Here is a 24,094-nt window from a genome sequence, read left to right as displayed (position 1 = left end):
CCGGACTCAGGAGGGCTAAAAGGGAGAGAGAAGGCACGGAGCTGCCCAAGGCCACACAGCTCAAGGGCTCAATGCCGTGCTCACCCCCTTCACCAGCTCCTGTCCCCTGTGCCCAAGCCACAGAGGCTGTCAACACTGACACGGAGCTTGCCCCGGCAGCCCCCTAGTCAAGCACTCAGGTCCCGCTCTTTTAGTCTCAAGGCAGCCCTGACAGCCACAGCCTTCCTCAGCCCTGGTTTGCCTGCAGGGTCTCCTGAGCAGGAAGGCCCTCACAGCAGCCCTGGGGACCAGCTCCCTCCTTCACTTTACATAGAGCTGCATTTTTCATTACAGAATAGAGGTAGCAGAGCTCCTGGAAGCTGAGCCAGAAGTGGTCAGATCTTTATCTTGAGTTTGGTTCTCCTGGAGGCAAGCCCTGGAGACACCTGGCGCAGAGCATGCGGGGCCCACGGCAGGCCTGTGTGCCCAACAGCAACGCGAGGCGCTGGACTCAAGACTAACCCCCTTTCCGCTCTAAAAGTCTGTCGATTCTAGACTGTCTCCTCGCTCCCTCCGTGTCCACCTTTGCAGGTCCTCTGTCTTGCTCCTGCCTGTCTCCCCTCCCTGGACAGGCTCCCTCCCTTCAGGGCTCAGCGTTTTAATCAGTATATCCCTGCCTGCCCTAGTCAGGAACTGTGGTTTTAAATGTGGGTTTTGCGTAAAATAGATAGCTAGTGGGAAGCAGCCGCATAGCACAGGGAGATCAGCTCGGTGGTTTGTGACCACCTAGAGGGGTGGGATAGGGAGGGTGGGAGGGAGGGAGACGCGAGAGGGAGGAGATATGGGAACATATGTATATGTATAACTGATTCACTTTGAATGTGGGTTTTGGACCCCAGAGGGGCTGAGTTCCAGCAGAATTTTCTCAAGGTGAATCTGGAAGCTGGTGATATATTTTCAAAGGCAGGTGAGTCCTGCTGTCGGATAAACATGAAGGCAGCTTGGCAAGTGCCTGCCCTCTGCCCTGGCTGCTGCTCCCTTGGCTCGAGCGGTGTGGACATTTCCCACGCACCTCTCTCCTCCAGGCCCCTCTGGCTCTTTGGTGGGTCCCTTCCTCCACCCCACCCCCAATCCCCGTAACTTCCTGCAATACAAATCCACCCCCACCAGCACGCTCCACTGGAGAGCTACTCTCTCTTCTCAACCAAGACATACCCACCCCAGCCTGCCTCTCCGGACTTCTCTCCTTGGCCCAGACCCTCCCCTCCCTGGAGACGCTGGATGGATCACAGCTCTAGGGCCACCCTCCTCCATGAATCCCACCAACCTTCAAATCCATCACCACTCTCCTGCCTACTCCCTCCTCCCAACCAAGGCTGGTAGATGTGACTGTTCTCAGCCTACAAATGGGTTTTGGCTCCAAGACGTGGGTTATTCGGCACTTAAAGAGCCCTTTTTCGTAAAAGCAACATGAGTAGCACACGGGTTCCCACATCTGCCCTTAGAGGACCAACAAATGTCACAAAAGTCTAAGGCAACAATTTAGACTTTAATCCTTGGGAGGAAAATGCAAAGAGGAGTTAGGACTCCCTTTCCCTCTTCCTGTGAACATTTTTCCCCCCAAGCAAACTTGGGTTGGATACTCGCCTCCTTCAGGGACGGGGGCCCTCGGGCTACCCTAACCCCCCTCCCCCAGGCCCCCACCTAACCTCTGGCCCAAAGCAGTCCAAGGGGTCTACTCCCTCCAGCCCCTCTTACCCTGTTTAATCAGATGGCCTCCACTACGTGGGAAGAGAAGGTGACAAGAGGGACCAACCATCCCATGGGCACTTGTCCAAAGAAGGTGCCCCTGAGCCCCAGTAAATCTCACCTAGCATGTCTGAGCCAGTCTAGGGGAGAATACAGCATATTTCAAATTGGGTGGGGGGGGGCGGTCTTTGGGAACAAGGAGGTCTGAACTAAAGAAAGGCCACCTATGAGGGCCGGCACCGATCTCGCCTTTCCCCGGTTTTCTCCTTTTCTCATCTGATCCTCTAAAGGCCCAGGGACCCCAGTGGGGAACAGGGGTGTGACATTTATAAACTGGGAATTGCAGCTGCTGTAATGCTCATTCACATCTCTCATCCCTGTGGACTGACCCTTCCCAGGGGCCTTAGACACGTGACAGGCTGATAACTCGGTAACAATGGTAATAATCAAAAGAATCGTAATGTGTATTCTTTACATACATTGCCTTATTTAATCTTGTCCCAGAATCTTCGAGGTAAAAATTATTACCTCCATTTATAGAGCAAAAACCTGAGGCCTCAACGAGCTATGTAACACGCCCAAGGTTACAGAGCTGCGAAGTAGCGGAGCTAGGACTTCAACCCAGGGATGTCTGCTGGCTCCTCACCTGAGTTTCCCAGAAAGCCCTGGGGTGGTGGGGAGTTGGGGGATGGAGGTTAAACAAACAAAGAACTGACACGATTCCCAAGGAGTCTCACCAGGAAGCAGCTGACGTCTATGAAGAGGACAGTGGGGATGCCACCGAAGGTGACCCCCTGGAGCACGGTGCTGTTTTTGGCCGAGTTGTAGCAGTAGGAGTCATTGGGCTGGTCCCCGATGCCCAGCCGCTGGCGGATGGCCACTGCCCTGGATTGCCACAGCTCCAGGAATGGGGAGTCAGTCATCGTGCTGGTCCTCCCTGGAGAATGGGACCCGGCGGAGGGTCAGGGCTCCAACTCTCCCGTGGTTTCCCCAGCCAGCGCTGGCAGAGCCAAGGGTGGGTGTCTCCTCCAGGGGCTGGTGGGGCACAGGGATCGGGGAGAGGCAGACACTGGCCCCGAGCGCCGGCAGAGCCTACAGAGAATAGCTCCATTGTGGGAACAGCCCGAAGGGTCAGATGCACCGGGTGGACGGCTCACCCAGGACACAGCTGGCCGCCTCCCCAGCGGGGGTGAACAGGAGGACAGGGGAGGACAGGAGCTGCTGTGGTGCCTGCCTAAGGGGTGCCAAGTTCCTCCAGCCTCAGGGACGACTGCCGGGAAGTCATTCCTGCAGCGGGACCCTGGGAGGTCCGGAGGGCAGGCAGGGGAGACCAGGCAGGGCACAGGAATCAACAGAGGAGGAGGAAGAGTGTCCAAGTGCAACAACTCTTTTTTTTTTTTTTTTTTTTTTTTTTTTTGCGGTACGCGGGCCTCTCACTGCTGTGGCCTCTCCCACTGTGGAGCACAGGCTCCGGACGCGCAGACTCAGCGGCCATGGCTCACAGGCCCAGCCGCTCCGCGGCACGTGGGATCCTCCCGGACCAGGGCACGAACCCGTGTCCCCTGCATCGGCAGGCGGACTCTCAGGCACTGCGCCACCAGGGAAGCCCAACAACTCTTGATCATCTGAGCCACAGACAAGAGTTCATAGGATGTCAGGCCGGGGCCTCAGAGACAGGCCCACTCCATACACTTGGAAACCGAGGCTCAGAGATTAAGATTAAGGAGCTGGTGGGGGCAGAACTGGGTCTCAGACCCAGCCTCCTGGGTCCCAGACGCCAGCTCTCTTTCCACCACGCCACACTCCCTCTGCAGCCGGCTACACACATGGGTTAGTTTAGTGAGAGATTAAAAGCCAGGAAAGGGGTAGCAGAGAGGAGACAGAGGAGGCAAAAGGGGGTGGTCTAGGGTGAGGAGGATGGGATCCCAGGCCTCCTCAAGGACCCCTGAGTCGCCCACCGTGCACCGCTGGAGCACTCCCCAGGCTCTGCCCTCTCATTCCTACACCCCTAGCCTTACTGGAAGGTCCAGCATTTCCAAAGCAAATATCGCTCCAGGCTGGTTGTTGACTTTTCCTTCGAGGAGCCTGGTAACCCAGGTGAAACTAATGGAAATCTCCAAACACCAAAGGCCCCAGAGTTAGTAGCCAAGTTCTGGCCTGCTTTTCACACTGTCTGTGGCTGAAGAGCCTGGAGAAATGTTCAGCAACACCTTCCTCTCAAGGTCCCACCTCCTTAAATCTGGTTAACCTAGATTCCCAGGGGACTTCAGCTAAGTCTGGTCTTTCTACCTGTTAGAGGGACAAAAATCTTGGGGACAAGAAGAGGAGGTACAGAGAACAGACAGATATTTGGACTACGCAGTAATACTGGCAGGATGTGTGTTGGGGGAAGGTGATTCCCAATTCTGGCCCCTGGGACGGCTGGGTTGGGGACAGTCTCACACACACACACACACACACACACACACACACACACGACAGGAAGTGCAGGGTGGGTGGGGGGAGGTGGCAGGTCAAGGGCATGGGAGGACTCCTCAGAAGGCCAAGTCACTCTCTCATCCCTACAAGAGACTGGGCAATGGCCGGAGGATGTGATGGCAGAGCCACAAAAGCTGCCTCAGGCAGACAGATGGTCTTAGCTTCCCTCCTTTAAACCCCACCCCCTGGCACCACCCCAGCGGAACGCCCAGCCTGACACTGATTGGCAAAGGCCCGCCCCTCCTTCCTGTCCCCCGCACTTACCAGATGCCAGGGGAAGGAAGTGTGGATGAACGCCTTGGAGAGGACCTCAGTTGATGCAGGCTCTAGCAAAGGCAGTGGCAGCCCTGGCCACCCTCCCAAGCTGCCTCAGGTCCGCCACTTATTTCCTGCAGGGCTGTCCTGACTGGGGTCATGGGGCACCAGCCTTTACAGACTTCCCTGAAGGAACACAGACAGTCAGAGTCACGTGGGAGCTGCCCTCTTCCAGTTCAGGGCTTCTGGTCTGAAACCCTGCAGCACACTTCCCCTGCACTCACACGTGCCCCAATGTTTGAGTCGGAACTCAAACGCTCGTGTGGAGCCTGTGGTTTTTTCCAATGCGCTCTCTCCGGCCCCGGCTCTCTCCCCAGACTCCTAGCACTACGGAGGGTCCACGCTCCTCTGTGCTGCCCTGCTCCTCTCTCCTCTCTCTTCCCCAGCATCACCTGAGGGTCCAGCCTGCCCCCTCTTATCCAACGGCTCAAGGCCCTACTGAAGCCAGGGCAGTGGACCTCCCCCCACAGAAGTACTGGCAGCTGTGGGCTCCAGGAAGGCTGAGTCCAGGACCTCATATAGGCCCCAAGAGGCTTCCCCAGGGCCCCCAAAGGCTAGAATCAGGAAAAAGGAATGCAGCAGAACAAACAAGGAAGGCTTGAAAAGTGAAGTGGAAAGAAAAAAACCACCCCCATAAAATGGTCACAGAGGGAGCATTGTCCCTGGAAAGGGGCAGCTACTGCAGTGGTGCTGGGGCAGGATGAGCCTCCCCAATGCTGCTTTGTGTTGAGCTTTGGGAGAGCAGAGGCCCCGTGGGAAGCAGGTACCTAGGCTCCTCTCGCCCCTTCAGCCCCAGTCACGCCTCTAAGTCAAACAGGCTCCCCTGGGTGGTTTGACAAGGTTTGATAAGAAGGACTCAGTGAGGTCAGCCATCAAGTCCCACCAGCCTGGGATGGAACCTCAGGGCTCCCCAGAGGTGGCCTGTCTTGCCTTCCCCCTCCAGGTGAGGGCACAGCTTTGGGGGCCCGCATTCTCTCTCAGAACTTTCTGCTTAGTTGCAGTCTGTTACCCATGGAAAGTCCAGATTCTGCTGAACCATGACGGTCCCTCCAGGGCCAGCCCCCTGCATCCTCCCAAACGGGCACGCTCTGAGAGGGCAGCTGGAAACACACGCACCACAGGGTGGCCCCGCCAGGCTCGGAAGGAACAGGACGGGGAGAGAAGGGAACTCAGCTGGTGGTGACCAGGAGAGAGCTAGCTCAGCGGGCAAAAGATTGGCAGTGCTGGGCAGGGGCCAAACCACCAAGTAGGCCCTGTGGCCAAAGGCGCCCTGCCTGGCAATGTTCACTCATCCCATGTTTGTCAGATATGCATGTGCGAATGCCTAGTCTTATCCATGCCTTCCAGAGAGCTCTCTGCTCAGCACCTCATTCAGGAAAGGCAAGATATACTTCTGAGGCCCAGGCGCCAGGTGAGCAGATGACTCAGGCCCCAACGCAAAGTTCAGCCCACACACACCATACAGCCTGGTTGTGGTCAGTGAGACTGAGAGCTCGATGCCATGGCTGGTCCCAAAACTGCCAAAGAAGTCAGCCACCAATGCTAACCCCCTGCCCACCTGAGCTGGTAGCTGCTGGCCCCTGTAGCACACCTGAAGATCTCTACGCCTGCCCTGCCAGGAGTGGCAACACAACGCTGCGGGAAGCCTGTGAGCATCGTCAGCTCTTGCAAATTCAGGGTATTTTTATCATCACCAAATTTTCCGACCTTGTGAGGATGAAAAGCAGCTCCAGGCCTTCTGCCACAGGAGGTGACTCTGATGTTCTAGATGGCAGGTTGCAAACCTCTCCTTAAAGCCCCACCAGACAGGGCCCAGGAACCTGGACAACCATTTACCTCCACAGACGCAAGCCCTGGAGCGCCAAGGAAACGGCACAGGGTCTGGCTGCAGTGGGAGGCGGGGGCAGCCGGCAGTCACCTGAGCAGGCTCTGGAGTCAGGGTCTCAGCACCACGTGCCTTTAGACAAGTGGCTTAAGCACTCTGCGATCTGGCTTCCTTCTCCATAAAATGGGCACAATGACATCTCTCCTGCAGGGCTGGTGAGAGGCAATGTCCATAAAGCACTGAGCCTTCGTAGGCACTCAAAACCTCCTCTTATTTTGTCGCCTCTCCAGACAGTGGGAAAGACAACATTAGGAGTAGCAGGACCCCATCTGATATTTCTCCTGTTACAGCCCAGTGAACAGCCAAGGGAGACCTTTGCCCCCAAACTAAACAAACAAGAGGTGAATGAAGGCAAAAGGAGGCCTCTGCTTCTGTACACATCCACCTCAATGCAGAAGCAGACTCAGGACTACCTGACAGCTGTCAGAGGAGGGGAGAAGGTAGAAAGACAATGGGCGTGCAGAAGGGAGAAGGGAAATACGGGTCGTTTCTCCAATAAGCAACGACCTGGAGTCTTTCCTTCTTGCCAACGACTGTCCACAGCCCTGCAGGAGCCAGGGCCTGAGAAAGACCCCAGGATGCCGCCTTGTACGCACTGGGCCTGGAGTGGTGAGCACAGTCCACCGGCTTAACCTCAAACCCTGCATGCTGTGGGGCTGGGACACAGCCACACAACTTCAGCGTGGAAGGAAGCTGGCGGGTCATTCTGTGTACCGCTGTGGCCTGCTGCCCTTCAGGACACCGCCTGAGCTGAAAGACAGAGGCCACGCCAGAGTCTCAGGTGGCCGGGCTTATCAGGTACTGGCACGGCTGCGTTTTGGGTTTCCTGGCAGAGCTCTCCTCGCCCTCCCCACCCCTCCCCAAACCCCCAGCTTCCCTCCTCAGGACTCCACCAGGGCTGCAGGGAGCAGTCACCGGGGAGCAGCCCCAAGGTGCTTTCTACCTTCCCAGCAGCAGGTGACTCAGATGCCTGGCCCCTTCCCAGGCCCACCTCGCAGAGTCGGAGAAGGAAGGGCCCCCAGCCTGCGCTCCGGGTTAGGCTGGGAGGTCGACACCAGCTGACAAACCCCCAAAGAGAGGGGTGGGAAGAGAAAGGGATCAGCCATAAAAGCGAAAAGTTGGAGCCTTGGAGGGGGAAATCCCGAAAAGTCGTTAGGAAGTGGAGAGGCGCGGCGCTGGAAGAGGGGCGCGGGGTCTGCGGGGCCCAGGGACGGACCTTCTCCTCCCACCCACCCGGTCACCCCCTGCTCCGGAGTCGGGGCTGCGGAGGCCAGAGGGCCGCACCCCAGAACCGGACACTAGACATGGCACTCTGACGTAGACCCCAGGTCCTGCACGTCCCAGGAAAGGCGGAGGGCGACATTCCCCCCTCCCAACGCTTCTTCCCCTTTACCTGCGGCTGCGGCGCTGCGGCCCGGCGCGGCCCGGGGAGGTTGTCTGGCTCCACCTGGCCGGGCGGGGCGGCGTCCAGACTACTTAAAAGTTACAAAGTGAAACTCCGGCACTCGTGCACATGCGCAGACCCGCGCCCACTGCTTGCTCAATTTGCAGCTTCGGCGAGGCAGGCGTCTGCGCTGCCGCCGGCTCCCGCTCCCCGGACCGTGCGCCCCTCGGCGATCCTCCGCCCTGGTTTGGCCCCGGGGCGGCTGCTCAGCCCGCGCAGCTCCTCCTAATGTTCTGCAGGCCCCGGCCGGGCCGGCTCGCATCCTGGGACGGAGGAAGGCGCCGCCACGGCTAATTCCTCTCCCCAGCCCCCGGCGCGTCCCCCTTGTCCCGGCACCTCGGGGAGCCCCGGGCCTAGCACAGGGTGGTCGCGTCCGGGGGCTGCTCGGGGAGAGCATCAGGAAACGTTCTTGATTGTCCTGTATTGCACTGAATTTCCGCGACCGGCTCCTCGGCCCGCCATGGAGAGTGGGAGGATGGGAAGCTCGGCTGGGCTCAGCCCGCACCTCGGTTCCACGCAGTCCGCGGTCACGCGGCTCCCCCACCGCTCTGGGCAGCCGGACAGGGAACGCCTTGTGGAGGGTGGGTGGGTGCGTCCTACGTTTGGCCCCAAACGGAGGTCGCAGTATTTTCAGCGGTCCCCTGGAGCCAAAGCGGGTACTGCCAGGACCAGGCCGCCGGGTGCCACCCATCTAGCCCAGCTGTTTCCTATGAGCCAGCGGCCTCCGCAACTGGACTGTAAGCTCCCTGGGGGCGCCGGGGTGTGCGCTGGGCCACACGCAGGACGGGGTTCAGTGAGGACTCCGCACCCTGTGAAACCAAAGACCACCGCCTGCCTGCGGCACCAAACTGCCCTCTTCTGCAGGCCTCGGTTTCGTCGTCTGCAACACGAGGGGGTGGGACCGAAGCTTCCACTCAGGTCCCTTCCAGCACTAGAAATTAGTAAATCCTGAACAGGCCTTCACTCCGCACGTGTGCAGCTTTGCAGGGCCTCTGACCTGTCCTCCATTTCTGGGTCTTCCTCTTTCCTGGAAATGGTCAAAATGTTCTCCTTCTCTCCCTGCCCACGCCTCCAGCACCAGCCTGGGGCTCTCTGGAGTGGGATGGGGTAGGGGATGTCTCCTGCTTCTCCAACAGCTCCTTTTGTCCCATCTGGCTTCCTCTCTCTCCTCCACCCACAGCCGCTAGTTATTTCCCACAGTTTGCCCTCGGCCCCTGCGCTCAGCCCAGCCCTTGTCCTTCTGCGCAGGGGCCTGACCATCTCTCCTGCTCTCACCTCCGGCTGCCAAGGGCCGACGCCTGACCTCCAGCAGGTTCCTGGGTGTGGCCGCCGGACTTGCCCCTGTCTTCTCAGACTGCCTCTGTCCACTCTCTGCCCCGCCCCCCATACGCCCCACCTGCGTGTTCCTATTCTGTCCCTGCCTCAGTTAATGGAGCCACCCCCTGCCTGGTCTGTGCCCTGGGGCCCAGGGAAGTGCAAAGTTCTAACCCCTAACCTAGTGGAGCCACTGACAAAGAGAAAAGTTAGGATCCTTGATTTCAGAGAGGGAAGGGATTTCTAAATTTGACTTTCAGTTGGTTATTTCAAAATCAAGAGAAGGCCAAGATAGATCAGAATGTGAGTTGAAATAACCATAGCCCCCATTACGTGTCAGGCAGTATGGAGAGTGCTTATAAAAACACTATTTCTGGGACTTCCCTGGAGGCGCAGTGGTTAAGACTCTGTTCTCCCAATGTAGGAGGCCCGGGTTTGATCCCTGGTCAGGGAACTAGATCCCACAAGCATGCCACAACTAAGGAGCCCACCTGCTGCAGCTAAGACCTGGCGCAACTAAATAAATATTTAAAAAACAAACAAAACGAAACACTATTTCCTTAAATCTCCAGTAAAAGTACAGGAGTCAGGGACTGTCCCTATCTGATAGACAAGAAAATGAAAATTTAGAGGATATAGAATTTATAGCTAATAAGAGCTGTGAAGCCTGGCTGGCAAGGAATCCAAGACATCCATGCCCCAGGCCCAGATCCTACATCAAACTCAGTTTAAAAGCCAGTGTAATCTTGGCATTCAAAAATCTTATATTCACCATTTTATCATTTGCTCCCTTTATCTGCCCCCAAATCTAAAGGAGTGACCCACATTCTTGTAATATTGATGATGATTTTGATCACAGATTTTAAAAAATTTTGTATCAAGTAGAATTGAAATAAAGCCCACTCCCTGTGCCCAGAAAAGTAAAAATGTCAACAACAATGACCAAAATAAATCCTGCCTTAATCCTAAGAGGACAGGTACCTTAGAATCAATGCATTTTGATCCTAGCACCCTGTATCACCCTTAACTGAGACCTCGAACAAGTCTTTTTAAGCTTTTCCTTTAGTTTTCTAATCTGGTTGACCTAATCCCTATAGAACTTTCTGTTCCCTCACAATTTGCAGGATTCTGGGTAAAACATAGCAATACCAAATAAAATCTGTTTTATTTGTTTCTTACAGAATACCCTTATTATCTGAGTTGGGAATGCACAACCCATACTTGACCCTAGGTTTTAAGCCCAGAGTGGCAGCTGCATCTCCCACCCATACCACAGAGCTCAGCCCAGATCCAGTGACAGGACGAGGAAACAATGACAAATTGTGGTTTCTCCTCTTAGGTTACAAAATCTACACAGATAAGTGCTTAGGATACAGTGCAGTGAATAATGTCAAAAAAAGGTAGACTGGGCAGGGGTTACCCAGTGGCCAGGGAGACTTGTTCCTGGGAAACAAAAATCAGAAGGTGAGCTGACTGGTCAGAAGAACTCCGGAGAGAGCACAGAGCATGAGCCATCCACGGTTCAGTAATCCCCATCTCTCCTGGTACCCTGGAACACTTCTCACACACACAAGCCAAGTCCCTCGATGGCTGTTCACGGTTCAGTAATCCCCATCTCTCCTGGTACCCTGGAACACTTCTGACACACACACAAGCCAAGTCCCTCGATGGCTGCACCCCACACCTACGGCTCCAGCTTCCTTGGTACAGGCGCCCCATCCGAGGCACAGCTGCACTTCTGCACCCTCATGTTGGGCAAGCTGACCACCTGGGGCCTGGGCTTGCCTCCCTCCGGGACGCTGACAATCATGGGCAGCGAGGTCGTCTCTGAGGCGATGCACTGTCTCGGCCCCAGAAATGGCCACCTGAAGGTCAGGGGCTCTGGGGGCTGCTGGCAGGTGCCCACACACTCATAGGCCAGGAAGCCTGGGGGCTCCAGGACCCAGTTCTCAGCCCACTTCATCCCCTGCAGGTCAATGTACACCTCCCGGCGGCAGCAGCGGGTGGCCTCGGTCGCTGGTGCCTTAGGATCACAGTTTCCCTGAGCTCTGTGGGGGGCAAGGAGAGGCAGAGTCAGAGGTCAGCTGGGGGGGCAGAGGTCAGCTGGGAGGGCAGAGGTCAGGGAGCCCAGGGCGGGGCTTAGTGGGGCATCTGGAGGGAGACTTATGGTCCATCTCTTGTTATGTTCAAAATGCTGGATAACTAGAAATAACGCCCAAATAAATAATTCGACCTGATATTACTCCTAAGACTGTTAGGAGAAATTTTATATATTCATCCATTCCCATAGCACCCTGTAAAGTTGCCCATTTCAATATAAGTTTAATTCTGCCATTTGCCTCATTATTCGGGTTCACCCATCTGACCCACAGCACCTACCCGTAATCCCTGAGGTCCAGGGTTGGCTCCTGGAAGAGGCGCAGCACGGCCTGCACCAGCTCGCTGTGGGGCGGCAGCCGCTGCTCCATGTCGAACACCAGCAGGTGCGAGGAGACCTCGGACACCAGGAACCTGCCGGCCACCTCTGGGGACACGAGCGGGGTCAGCGGGGCCCCTCCGGGCACCAGGGGAGCTCTGAGGGTGGCAGGGCCCAGGGCCAGTGAACAGGGTTTCCCCAGTAATCCCTAGGGAGAGTTTGGGGGCTGGGAAACTGATGGGCCAGGCCAGAAAGAGAGCACCTCCACTCCTAGAAAAACTGTTAGGGCCAAGCAGGCTCTCCCCCATCATCTGAGGTTGGGGCTTGTTTACTAGTGGCGTCTGCCCTCACCTGGTAGGGGCAGCTTTGAAACGCCCTGCCAAGACTGGTGCTTCCAGTGAGGACTACAAACCCACAGCCTTCTTTAGGCAAAGGGGCAGGAGGGGGAATGGAGCGCGGGAGGCAGAAGACCCAGCTAGTGAAAATCTATGGTCACCGGCTGAGACTGGCTTTTCCTAAGAGCCAGAGGAAGAGCCCAGAATTTATTCTCATTTCCCTGCTTATGCCCAGTGAAATGTCCCCCAAAGGAGGAAGAGTAGCCAGGGGCCTGTAAACAACTTTTGTGGGACTGCTGAGCCCTGAGGGAAATGGTGAGGATGGGTACAACAGCCTCCTCAGAGGCACCAGCAGCATGTCCCCAACACCTGAGGCTCCTGGGTCTATCTCTGGGCACTGAGGAGGTGAGCCCCAGCCCCAGGGAGGTGACAGGCTGCAACAGGATCCGGACCTGGTACCTCCCATCTCATAGAACGCCCACAACTCTGGGAAGTAGTCAGAGCTACTTTAATCTCACTGCCAGAAACGCAAATAGGCTAGAGTTGTTCGGTGACTTGTACAAAGTAAAACTAATATCACAACTGAGAACTGAACTCAGAGGTCCTTTCTCTCTGAGGCAACAGTCTCTGCTGAGGCCAGCCTTTTTGTTCACCAGCACAAAGTCCCCTTGACAGTCTGTCTTCTCTTCTCTATTCTCCCCTCTTTCCACTTTGCTTCCCTACCCCATGATATCTGGTCTTGCCTTGGCCTTGGCAGCCGGTCCAGCCTGGCCCAGCTCCTCCTGGCCCCGAGGGGTGGGGCCCTCAGTGCAGACAGAGACCAGGGGCCCGGGCCCAGCCTTCCTCACAGTCCATGGTCCCTCCTCATCGCCCTGGGGAGCCTGCGCCCCCAGATCGCCTCCCCAGAGCAGCCCCCCCACCCCCACCCCGCGAGGACCAGGCTGCAGCAGGGAGGGAGGGCCTCACCTCGGAAGCTCTGGCTGAACCTCTTCCCCCGGGAGCGGGCCCCGTGGCTGCGCTGCAGCAGGGCCACGTACTGGGCCCTCACGTGGGCAGGGATGATCAGCCTCTCCACATCGGCCTCGTCCAGGACGGGAGCCTCGCTGAGGCGCAGCTGCCGCAGCAGGCTGCCCAGGACCCGCTCCTCGGTCAGGGCCGCCCCGGGGCCGGCCAGGGGCAGCGCCCAGAGCACCCAGCAGAGCCAGAGGGGCCGCATGGTGCTGCTCGGGGGACGGAGGGGCAGAGCGGACGTGTCCCCGGACGAGGCTCCGGGAGGGTCCCAGCTGGGTGTGCTGAGGGCCAGGCTGGGCCAGCTTTATAGCCAGGCCTGGGCTGGGCCTGGGTGGTGGGAGGGAGGGAGCCCGGGAGGGAGGGAGGTCACACCCCTCGGACCTCCTGGGAGTTCAGCGGCCAGACAGGTCCCTGAGCCCCGAGGAGGGGGCTGTCTGGACTGTAGACAGATGGCTATTGTTGTGGGTCAGAAGCCTCTACCTTGACTTGGGGTCCCTCACCAGTTAAATTTAAAAGCTTGTTTCCTGAAGCAGAGGCAGGGATCTCATTCTGTGCTAGATCCCCTGTCCCGCAAGTCAAAGAGCAAACTCCCGTCTCTGGAGTGTAGACGTAGAGACCTGTTCCTTGCTGCAGCTAAACTGCCAATTCAACACCAGGACTCTCTGCCTAAGGACCGATCCTGCCTGCCGGGATGAGCGTCTGAGCCTGGCGTTCAAAGGGCTCCTAGGAGCTGTTGAGCTCCTGGGCTGTCCGCGGTTGGAAAACCCATGATTTTCCCCGGTGTTCTGGGGGGTCTTCCTAGGCAAGGGAGCCTGGGATAATTTAGTTCCAATGGGGTTTTGTCCAATAAGGAAGCCCATCCTCTCCCTCTTCCTGGCTGTGCATGGATTCAGAGGTCAGAGTCGAAAAGACCATCCAGTCCATCCCGTCCTCCAGTTTTTGAGCCAAGAAAACCAAGGCTCAGAGAGGCAAACATCCCCAGGCTCACAACTGTTCTCGATGGATGCCTGCGTAAAGTCAGGTCTGCTGATTCCCAGCCCAGAGTTCTTTCCACAGCCTCAGCTATTTCCAGACAGAGTCCTGCTCAACCCCCTGAAGCTAGCCAAGTGGACTCAATCCAGGTGATCAGGGCTGGACAGGGGCAGGGGACATGTCCCCCAGTTTCCTGAGACTTCCCCACGTGAACGTGGATTTGCCTGGTTGAAGAGTTTCACTGGGGAAATAAAACAATTGGGCAATCAACCAGGGATCGGGCTGCCAGAAGAAATACCCAACACAATTTGGGATGTATTAACAAATTATTTGTTGTTTATCTGAAATTGAAATTTCACCTTTCACCAGGAGTCCTATATTTTTAGTTGCTAAATCTGGCAACCCTAGCCAGAGGCCAAAAGAAGAAATCGAATGTGGATTGGGAGACTTTTGACAATGGGCTGATTAGCGGTTGGGCGGGAGGGCAGCCCCCATCCTTTGTCATGCAGAAGAAGGAGCCAGGCCTCCCCCACTTCCACCCCAACCTGTGTCTGGCCTAACACCCTGCCAGGTCAAGATGGCTGGAGATGGTTAAGTGGCCCCTGAGCCAGATCTTGAAGGGAGGAGAGGGGCCAAGGGAACAGGGCGTCACTACCCCTGATTACGGGCCAATCTGGACCTGGCCCACAGCCGAGGGTACCCCGGAGGGCAGTGGGCCGGCCGTCTTGGGGTGTGGGCAGCAGACCTGGCCCCCAGAGGGTCCAGGAGAGATGGATGATAGGGACTGAGGCAGGAAGGCAGGTGAGGAGTGTGGCCAGGTGCCCACTACCACCCTCCTGCCCCTAATAGCGTAGGATTTGACCCCAGCCCGAGTCCAGACTGCCAGCTGAGGGCCGTGAGAAAATGTGAGGTCAGAGGTCATCCTGCGGACTCTGCGGTTGGAGACAAACTGGACCAGAGCCTGGGCTTGGAACTAAAGTGAGCTGTGAGGTTGATGAAGACTGGAGGCTGGGAGCCAGTTCACCTGTGGATTAGAGCATCTGGGGGTCTTTGGGGGAATAGGGACACCTGTCCCCTTCCTGAGCAGGGCAGGCACTGCTGTGGTGCTTCTGAAATTCCCCGAGGCCCAGCCCCAGGTGCCTTGGGCTGCCCCAGCCCTGCACCCATTATCCTCCCCAACCCCAGACCTGGGGGCCCATGTGGCTCCTTGGGGTCTCCAGACACGCCTCTGGGTGGGCAGTGGGCCTTCCCTGTCCTCCCAGAGCAATTTGGCCTCCGCGTTAGCAGGGCCAACACTTCCCTGGGGCTCCCTGGGCTGAGAAGGGTGGGAAACAGGAGAGAACTAAGGACCCATGTTTCCGTTTATCCACACCTTTCTGGCAAGGGTGAGCCCTGGGTTCAGTCCTTGCTGTGCCATTAATCTGCTGTGTGGCCTTAGATGGGTTTTCTATCCCCTTCAGTGTAAGTTTCCTCCTACAAAATGGGGATAATGTACTTTTTTTTGCAAAGAACTTGTCAGTATTAGTGGAGATGTCAGCAAAGTGCCTCTCACAAACTCCCGCCCCCCACACACACACAATAGGTGCTCAATAAATGGTAGGGATCTTTCAACTGATACTAACTTACCATGTTTAACTTTTTAATTTTTTAAGTTAACAATGTTTCTTAATTATTTTCTAGTTAATTAATACACATAGCACAAAAGTCAAAAGGTGCAAAAGATGTTCATGAAAAATATCAGCCTCGGGGGTTCCCTGGTGGTCCAGTGGGTAAGATTCCACGCTCCCAATGCAGAGGGCCCAGGTTTGAGCCCCGACCCGGGAACTAGATCCCGCATGCATGCCACAACTAAGAGTTACCATGCCACAACTAAGAAGTCCACATGCTGCAACTAAAAGATCCCACAGGCCACAACTAAGACCCAATGCAGCCTAAATAAATAAATATATATTTTTAAAAAGTCAGCCTCCCTGCCTTTGCTACTCACCTCCCACTTCTCCTCCCCAGAGACAGTCTGCTAACAAAGAAACTCAGATATTTTTCCCACCGTAGGAATCTTACTAATCTATCATCGTGATCCATACCCCCTTTTCAAAATTATAATTTTATTCTGTAAATGGTACAGTAAAAAGTCTCTCCCATCCCTGGCCCCAGTCTCTCTATCCACCACCCCCCACCCCAGAGGCACCAGTGTTGTTAGTTCAATTGATTCAAAGGGGTTTATTGCTGTCTCTGACACGCTGCCTCTTTGAAATCAGAATTTGTCTCATAATCACTGACAGACAGGTGGCAGTTAGGACACTCTTGTGCAACAACCTTCTGATGACATTTGGTGTCTCAGGCTGCTCCGGCGGCCGTAACGAAATGTTAGTGGGGAGAGGGGAGGGGGCGGTCTTAAACAGCAGAAATTTATTTCCTCACAGTGTGGAGGCTGGAAGTCCAAGATCAAGATGCCAGCAAATTTGGCTTCTTCTAAGGCCTCTCTCCTTGGCTTGCAGATGCCACCTTCTTGCTGTGTCCTCACATGGTCTTTCCTCTGTGCACACACATCCCTGGTGTCTCTCCATGTGTCTAAATTTCCTCTTCTTAGGACACCAGTCAGATTGGTTTAGAGCCCACCCTAAGGGCCTCATTTAATTTAATCACCCCTAAAAGCCCCCTGCACCACCATCTCCAGCTACAGTCACGCTCTGAGGTACTGGGAGTTAGGACTTCAACATATGAATTTGTGACACAGTTCAGCCCTGGTCAGAAGAAGGAAGCTCCAGCATCAAAAACTCTTAGGTTTGAGGAAATACCATAATTTCTTAGGTATCCTTCAGAGATATTCTATGCAAATATATGCAGATACATTTCTTTCTTTCCTTTTTAACTCAAAGATTAGCATACTACACATATTTCCTACAGTTTTCTTCTTTCACTTAACAATATACCTTGTAGAATCTTCTATATAGTACTGCCACATTCTTTTATTTTATTTTACTGTTACATAAATTTTTTATATACATGTACCATAATTTATATAACCAGAATCTTTTGAGTGAATATTCAAATTCCATTTCAATCCTTTGCTATTACAAATAATGTTGCAATAAATCGCCTAGTATAAATGACACTTTATACATATAAGAATGTATCTTTTGGATAAATGTCTACAAGTTGATACCCTGGGTTACAGTGTATGTGTAGTTTTCATTTTGATAGATAGTTAAATCAGTTACTGATAGTTTATATTTTTTATGGTCGTTTATAGTAGTAGTTTTAGTTTATATTTTTTTGTTTTTGAAAATGGGATCTTTTATTCCACAGCACTGCCAATTATTGTTTGTATCATTGAAGAATGTTGATTTCTATGTACCAATTTTGAACCCAGCCTCCATACTGAATAGTCTTATCATTTGTAGTAGTTCTTAATTGATTCTCTTGCATTGTCTAGGTACAAAATCTTTTTTTAAATTAATTTTTATTGGAGCATAGTTGCTGTACAATGTTGTGTTAGTTTCTGCTATGCAGCAAAATGAATCAGTTATATATATATATATATATCCACTCTTTTTTAGATTTCCTTCCCATTTAGGTCACCACAGAGCACTGAGTGGAATTCCCTGTGCTATACAGTACGTTCTCATTAGTTATCTATTTTATACATAGTAGTGTATACATGTCAATCCCAATTTCCCAATTCATCCCACCCCACCCCCCTTGGTAACCATAAGTTTGTTCTCCGCATGTGTGACTTTATTTCTGCTTTGCAAATAAGTTCATCTGTACCATTTTTCTAGATTCCACACATAAGCGGTATTATTTGATATTTGTCTTCCTCTTTCTGACTTACTTCACTCTGTGATCCTCTCTAGGTCCATCCACGTTTCTGCAAATGGAACTATTTCATTCCTTTTTACGGGTGAGTAATATTCCATTGTATATATGTTCTAGTACAATTTTTTTTTTTTTTTGTCCATGCCGCCCACAGCATAGAGCTTAGTTCCCCAGCCAGGGATCAAACCCACACTCCCCGCATTGGAAGCTCAGAGTCTTAACCACTGGACCGCCAGGGAAGTCCCTAGGTACAAAATCTCAATGTTTGTTAATAATGATAATTAAATTCTTCTTTTTAAAAATGTATTCCTCTGAGAAATGCAAATCAAAACTACAATGAGGTATCACCTCACACCAGTCAGAATGGCCATCATCAAAAAAATCTACAAATAATAGATGCTGGAGAGGGTGTGGAGAAAAGGAAACCCTCTTGCATTATTGGTGGGAATGTAAACTGGTACAGCCACTATGGAGAACAGCATGGAGTTTCCTTAAAAAACTAAAAATAGAACTACCATATGACTCACCAATCCCACTACTGGGCATATACACTGAGAAAACCATAATTCAAAAAGAGTCATGTACCACAATGTTCACTGCAGCTCTATTTACAATAGCCAGGACATGGAAGCAACCTAAGTGTCCATCGACAGATGAATGGGTAAAGAAGATGTGGCACATATATACAACGGAATATTACTCAGCCATAAAAAGAAATGAAACTGAGTTATTTGCAGTGAGGTGGATGGACCTAGAGTCTGTCATACAGAGTGAAATAAGTCAGAAAGAGAAAAACAAATACTGTATGCTAACACATATATATGGAATCTAAAAAAAAAAAAAGGTTCTGATGAACCTAGGGGCAGGACAGGAATAAAGACACAGATGTAGAGAATGGACCTGAGGACACGGGGAGGGGGAAGGGTAAGCTGGGACGAAGTGAGAGAGTGGCATGGACATATATACATTACCAAACGTAAAATAGATAGCTGGTGGGAAGCAGCCACATGGCACAGGGAGATCAGCTCGGTGCTTTGCGACCACCTAGAGGGGTGGCATAAGGAGGGTGGGAGGGAGACACAAGAGGGAGGGGATATGGGGATATACGAATACATATAGCTGATTCACTTTGTTATACGGCAGAAACTAACGCAACACTCTAAAGCAATGATACTCCAATAAAGATGTTAAAAAAATGTATTCCTCTGGTTTCTTTTTATTGTCTTATTTCCTTAGCTAGTACCTTCAGAACAATGCGAAATCAAATTGATGATAATAAATATCATTGTCTTGTCCCTTGTTTTAACAGGACTACGTTACTCTTTCCCCATTAAGTATGAGCTTTACAGTTGAGATGAACACATGCTGTCATATTAAGGAAGTATCCGTAGTAGGAGTTTTTCAAAATCAAGAATGGATCTTGCGGAAGATTGGTGAAGATCTGGAGAAGCAAGAACTCTCCGATGTTGCTAATGAGAGTGTGAAGTTCTACGGCCACACTGGAGAATTCTTTCCCAGTATTTACTACAGTTCAAGACACCAAAAAAAAAAAAAAAATCACATTTCCCAAAGACCTAGAAAGTCCACTCTGTTGGACAGAAACGCACGTGTATGGATGATTATAACAGCATTGCTTATAAGAGCCCAAACTGAAGCAACCCACCAAAAACATCCATCAACAGTGTAATGGATAATAGAATGTAGTATAGTCCTGTAATGGAATATACTGCAGCAAGGAAAATGAACCAAGCTATAGACAATATCGGTGCTGATCACAAACAGAAAACTGAGCGGAAGACGCCAGACCCGAAAGACACAGGATACCATTTATTTAAATTCAAACCAGGCAATACCGTAGTGTTTAGAGATGTATTCCTTTGCTTTCTTAGGAAAGAGAAAAAGAGTTATTTGCTAAGAAGGATAATTTTGCTCCTTGTTTCTAATATTTACCTCTGATTTCTCTCTACAGTCGCTCACTTGAGTATTTGCAGTCATTGTGTACAAACTTTTTAGGAAATACCTTCAGGCTAGCAGTGATTTTTGACTTATCAATTTCCTTCTTCATACTTTATACTATAATTCTATGATACACATACTGTACCACTGTTCTCTTACCCTCTACCCACCAGTGGCCTGGAGAGAAGAGGGGAGTCAGCCCTATGAAAGCCCTGAACCCCATACCCATCTTCTGTCCATGGTCTACTAAGAACCAAGCTGTTAGCAGTTGTGGTGGGGCCCCATTCCTCGTACACCACTGTCCTCCTGGGGCCCGGCTGAGGGCAGGCCTGGCTCCTGGACGGTGAGTGACACTGGTCCTGCCCTGGTAGAGAGCCTTTATCCTAAGCTCTCCCTCTGAGCTCCCAGACACAGAGGGTTTTACCCTGGCACTTGGCAAGAGGGGTGGTGAGCGCCCTTCACGTGGTATCTAAGACCTTCTACTGAAAACCCCAGGCTACCCTCCCTCTCTGCTCCACTTCTCCAATATGCTCCCACAATTCCCTATGGAAAGCAAGCTCTTGAAGGAACAACCTTGAATTGTTCACTGATAGATCCCCAGGACCTGGCATGGTGGCAGGCAGCAGTAGGGGCTCCATCAATATTGAGTGAAAACATGTCCTGCCCTCTCCTGCCTCCAAACATATGCTACCATTCTCTGTGAGTCATATGGGCCTGCAATTTAAAAACTGTACATCTTCCAACTGAAATCCCACTGTCCTGCATGGAGCAGGACATGCTTCTACCAGGGGACACATCAATGGTTCCACTGAATCCTCAGATGTGACATCTACTTGGCCATTTTAGGCTCCTTATCACTGAACCACCAGGTCAAAAACGGAGCTACTCCCCTGGCTGGTATGACTGATCCCGACTACCAAGGGGAATAGGGGACTGTCACACAGTGATGGCAAAGAAGACTATGTCTGAGGGCTTCCCTGGTGGCACAGTGGTTAAGAATCTGCCTGCCAATGCAGAGACATGGGTTCGAGGCCTGGTCTGGGAAGATCCCACATGCCGCGCAGCAACTAAGCCCGTGTGCCACAACAACTGAGCCTGCGCGCTACAACTACTGAAGCCCGTGTGCCTAGAGCCCGTGCTCCGCAACAAGAGCAGCCACCGCAATGAGAAGCCTGTGCACTGCAACAAAGAGTAGCCCCCGCTCGCTGCAACTAGAGAAAGCCTGCACGCAGCAACAAAGACCCAATGCAGCCAAAAATAAAATAAATGAATAGAATTAAAAAAAAAAAAGAAATATGACATTAAAAAAAAAAAAGACTATCTGAGATCCAGGGAATTCTCTGGGGACCCACTTGGTACTTGCTTCCCAACAGTAGAGGTGAGTTGAAAACTACAGCAACCCCAAAAAGGCAGGATAACCGAGGACTCAGACCTTTGGGGAATGAAGGTTTGGGTCACTCCAGAACCCAAAGCAGCTGAAGTTCTGGCTGAGGGCTAGGGAAACACGGCATGAGTCGGTGAAGACGGAAACCATAGATACCGACTATGACCTGGTGACTGTTACAGGAGTGAGCATGGTGGTAGCTTTGTCTCTCTATGCCTGTTTCGTGCATGTACTGATCTGTAAAAAGTAATCATTCTCCTCTCTCCTTCTTCCCTTTTCAAAAAGTTGTATACATGAGTTATTGAAGGTCAATTTTACAATTTAGTAGGAAACAGAATATTTAGTGAGACCATCACCAAATTTGAGGAGGAACTAATATAGCCCGTGATGGATACAATAACTATTGGGATGGTGGGCCTTCTCATTTTGGAGCTGAGAGAGAATTGCTTCACGGGTAGGAAAGACAGGTGGATCCTGTTAGGGAGAAACATACAGTCGTGTTCTTGTTGTCAGGCGGTTCCCATGTGTAGAAGGGAGCACACGGAGGCTGAGTTACAGGGGGTGGATCGTGTGAGTCGTGTTTATCGCCTCAGCTCGGTGTGCAATCTTCAACAGATACTCTGTGATGAACAAAGGAATTTCATTAAGCATTTCCTTGAAAGCGAGCATGATAAGCTCCTTGAGAGAGGGCGCTGGAGGGACCCTGCAGGAAGAGGCTCTCCTGCAGTTTCCAGCACAGGCCGAGGTCAGCGGTGTGGGAGTCCACCCGGTAGAACACTGCCCCAGCCACAGGCCCAGAACAAAGCCCCTCTGTGACCTTGTAGCCTTGGCCTGGCAACCACCTTTCCGCAGCCCTCTCACCAGAAGGCAACCATGGAGGCCTGGAGGGAGAGCATCTGGGACACAGGACCCAGGCCCTCGCTGAGTGAGATGCTGTGCCCTGACCTTGGGAGTCTCAACGGCTACAGGGGCAGTGGGTGGAAGCTCACTCCAGCCGGAAGGCGGGACCCACATCAGACTAAGCGAGTCAGGGGCACCATGGAGACGCGGTTGTGTGGTCATCTGGGCACCCATTTTCCAGGGCCAGGTCTTCCAGTAGGGCTGGGTAGGCTGGGCAGCTGGAGGGGGCGGGTGACTGTGTCACAGAGAGATGTCCAGACCCAGATTAAAGCAATGGCATCTCCTTCACTGCCGGCTGCTTCTCCCACGTGCAGGGAGCAGTTGTGTTGTTTTTCCCCGGCACGAAACGTGTCTCTCAAGAGTTCATCTTTTCCTTTCTTTCTTGGGGGCCTTACTGGGAGAGCTCTCATGCCTCTGCGTTTTTAAAGCCAAGACATTCCCGAATTCAGAAAATCACAATTGTGATTGTAATACAGGTTGTTTCCTTCCTTCCCCTCTCCCTCTCTTTTCTTTTCTTTTCTCCCCCGCCCCAACCTCCACCAACCTGCCCTGAGGGAGTCGTAAGCAGTATTAGTCTCTGATTTGCCCCCCAAATAAAAAACATCCAGGGCTTCCATGGTGGCACAGTGGTTGAGAGTCCGCCTGCCGATGCAGGGGACACGGGTGCGTGTCCCGGTCCGGGAAGATCCCACATGCCGCGGAGAGGCTGGGCCCGTGAGCCATGGCCGCTGAGCCTGTGCGTCCGGAGCCTGTGCTCTGCAACGGGAGAGGCCACAACAGTGCGAGGCCGCGTACCGCAAAAAAAAAAAAAAAAATCCGAAAAGAAAATCATCCACATAGACTATCCTCAAATCTTGCCCTGAGGAAGGACCTTCTAGAAGCCCTACGTCTCCATATGCTCCTCTTCCTGCCTCTCTTTCTCTTCAATTAATTAAGCAAATGTATATTGGTGATTTTGCCTCTTCTCTGTAACCTGGGGGCAGCTGAGAAGACAAAGGGGCAGCTGATACAAGAGGAAGCTTGAGTTCAGTGGGGCTGGAGACCATGGGCCAAGGGCACCCTAAATGCCATGCTTTGGGTGGTTCCACAGCCTCACCCCTGCCCCGGTTGGGCTCTCCCTTTGCCTCACTCGCCTCCCATTTCTCCCTCACTCCCCCTCACACCCTTGGGAGGAAGACATTGTTGACATTGCAGGAAGGAGGCTCAGAGCAGTTAAGACCCTGATCCAAGGTCATAGATCCTTAATGAGAGCACGGAGGGGGGCCAATCCTGGCCAGTGACCTTGGACAAGTTCATCACCGTGCCTGCGCCTTGGTTTCCTTGTCTGTGAGGTGGGAGCACTAATATGTATTCCACGAGCTCACGGTGAGAGTTCAATGAGGTACAGGCCCAGAGTAAACACTCCATCCAGACCAGCCATTGTTATCTGGCTGCAAAGGTGTCCTTCCTGGCCCTCTTTCCAGAAGCCAGGCCTCTCCTTGCCTCACCCAACTGACCAGCAGACAGCTGTCAGAGGGAGGCTCAATGATCCCCCTGAGACCACACAGCTGCCCAGCAAGGACTGAACCCAGGACCCAGCCTCGCTGGGAAGGTGTGGATGAAAGGAATCGCGGGCCTCCCCCACACCCTCTTCAGCCCAGGGAGCCCCGGGGAAGGGCCGGTCCTGCTGATGCTGAGACCAAGCTGCTCTGGGAGGGCAGGGAGGGCCCACAGCCCACCCTGTGGGCAGGGGTGTATCCAGAGACCCCAAAAAACCACACGGGCCCCCATGTCTGGGGTCGGGGAGGCCGAAGGGTACAGGGTTGTGGCAGGCACAGGGCACCTGGGGCTGGGCTTCGGGGTGTCTCTGGGGTTCCCAGAGTGGTGTCTGCCCCCCGCTGTAAGGGAACAGGACCCTCCTGGAGCCCCCAGATGCTGGGCTCTGATCTAGAAGGGAACCTGCTCCTGGGCTCCAGCCTTCACTGACCTGAGTCCTCTTTGGTTCTGAGCCCAGGCCCAGGTCCAGCTCATCCCCACCGATGGAGCCCATGGGATGACCTCTGACCCTCATCTTTTCTCATGAGGCCTCAGCTGGCAGCCGGGACTCTAGCTGGAGTCAAATCCTGGCCTCCAGGGGCAGGAGGGTGGTCAGGGCTCC

General features: G+C 53.2%; 2 protein-coding genes across 6 annotated transcripts in view; both read right to left on the bottom strand.

Moving 5' to 3' along the window:
- TMEM63A (transmembrane protein 63A) overlaps positions 1–7,910 on the bottom strand; it is a 32,661-nt gene extending 24,751 nt beyond the window's left edge. Inside the window, exons 1-3 of one of the 5 annotated variants that reach the window (XM_024753167.1) lie at positions 7,800–7,910; positions 4,471–4,647; positions 2,466–2,820 (exon numbers count right to left, since the gene is read on the bottom strand). In XM_024753167.1, coding sequence (XP_024608935.1) covers positions 2,466–2,651 — 186 coding nt within the window. In that variant the 5' untranslated portion in view covers positions 2,652–2,820; positions 4,471–4,647; positions 7,800–7,910. Of the gene's footprint in view, positions 1–2,465; positions 2,821–4,470; positions 4,648–6,357; positions 6,375–6,439; positions 6,550–7,799 lie in introns of those variants that run through there. The other 4 variants (XM_024753166.1, XM_024753169.1, XM_024753168.1 and 1 more) reach the window with 4 other exon arrangements.
- Positions 7,911–10,848: 2,938 nt separating this feature from the next.
- Positions 10,849–13,131, bottom strand: LOC112404954 (left-right determination factor 2-like). Its single transcript, XM_024753145.1, has 3 exons — positions 12,882–13,131; positions 11,544–11,688; positions 10,849–11,212 (listed from the first exon to the last, which is right to left on the bottom strand). Exons 1-3 carry the CDS (start codon positions 13,129–13,131, stop codon positions 10,849–10,851), a joined length of 759 nt encoding a protein of 252 aa, XP_024608913.1.
- Between the last annotated feature and the right edge of the window lie 10,963 nt (positions 13,132–24,094).

This window comes from Neophocaena asiaeorientalis, unplaced genomic scaffold, assembly GCF_003031525.2.
Source record: "Neophocaena asiaeorientalis asiaeorientalis breed wild unplaced genomic scaffold, Neophocaena_asiaeorientalis_V1.1 scaffold634, whole genome shotgun sequence".
NCBI classification, from domain to species: domain Eukaryota; kingdom Metazoa; phylum Chordata; class Mammalia; order Artiodactyla; family Phocoenidae; genus Neophocaena; species Neophocaena asiaeorientalis.
The sequence above is the reverse complement of the archived record's forward strand: the minus strand, read 5'-3'. Positions and strand labels throughout refer to the sequence as shown.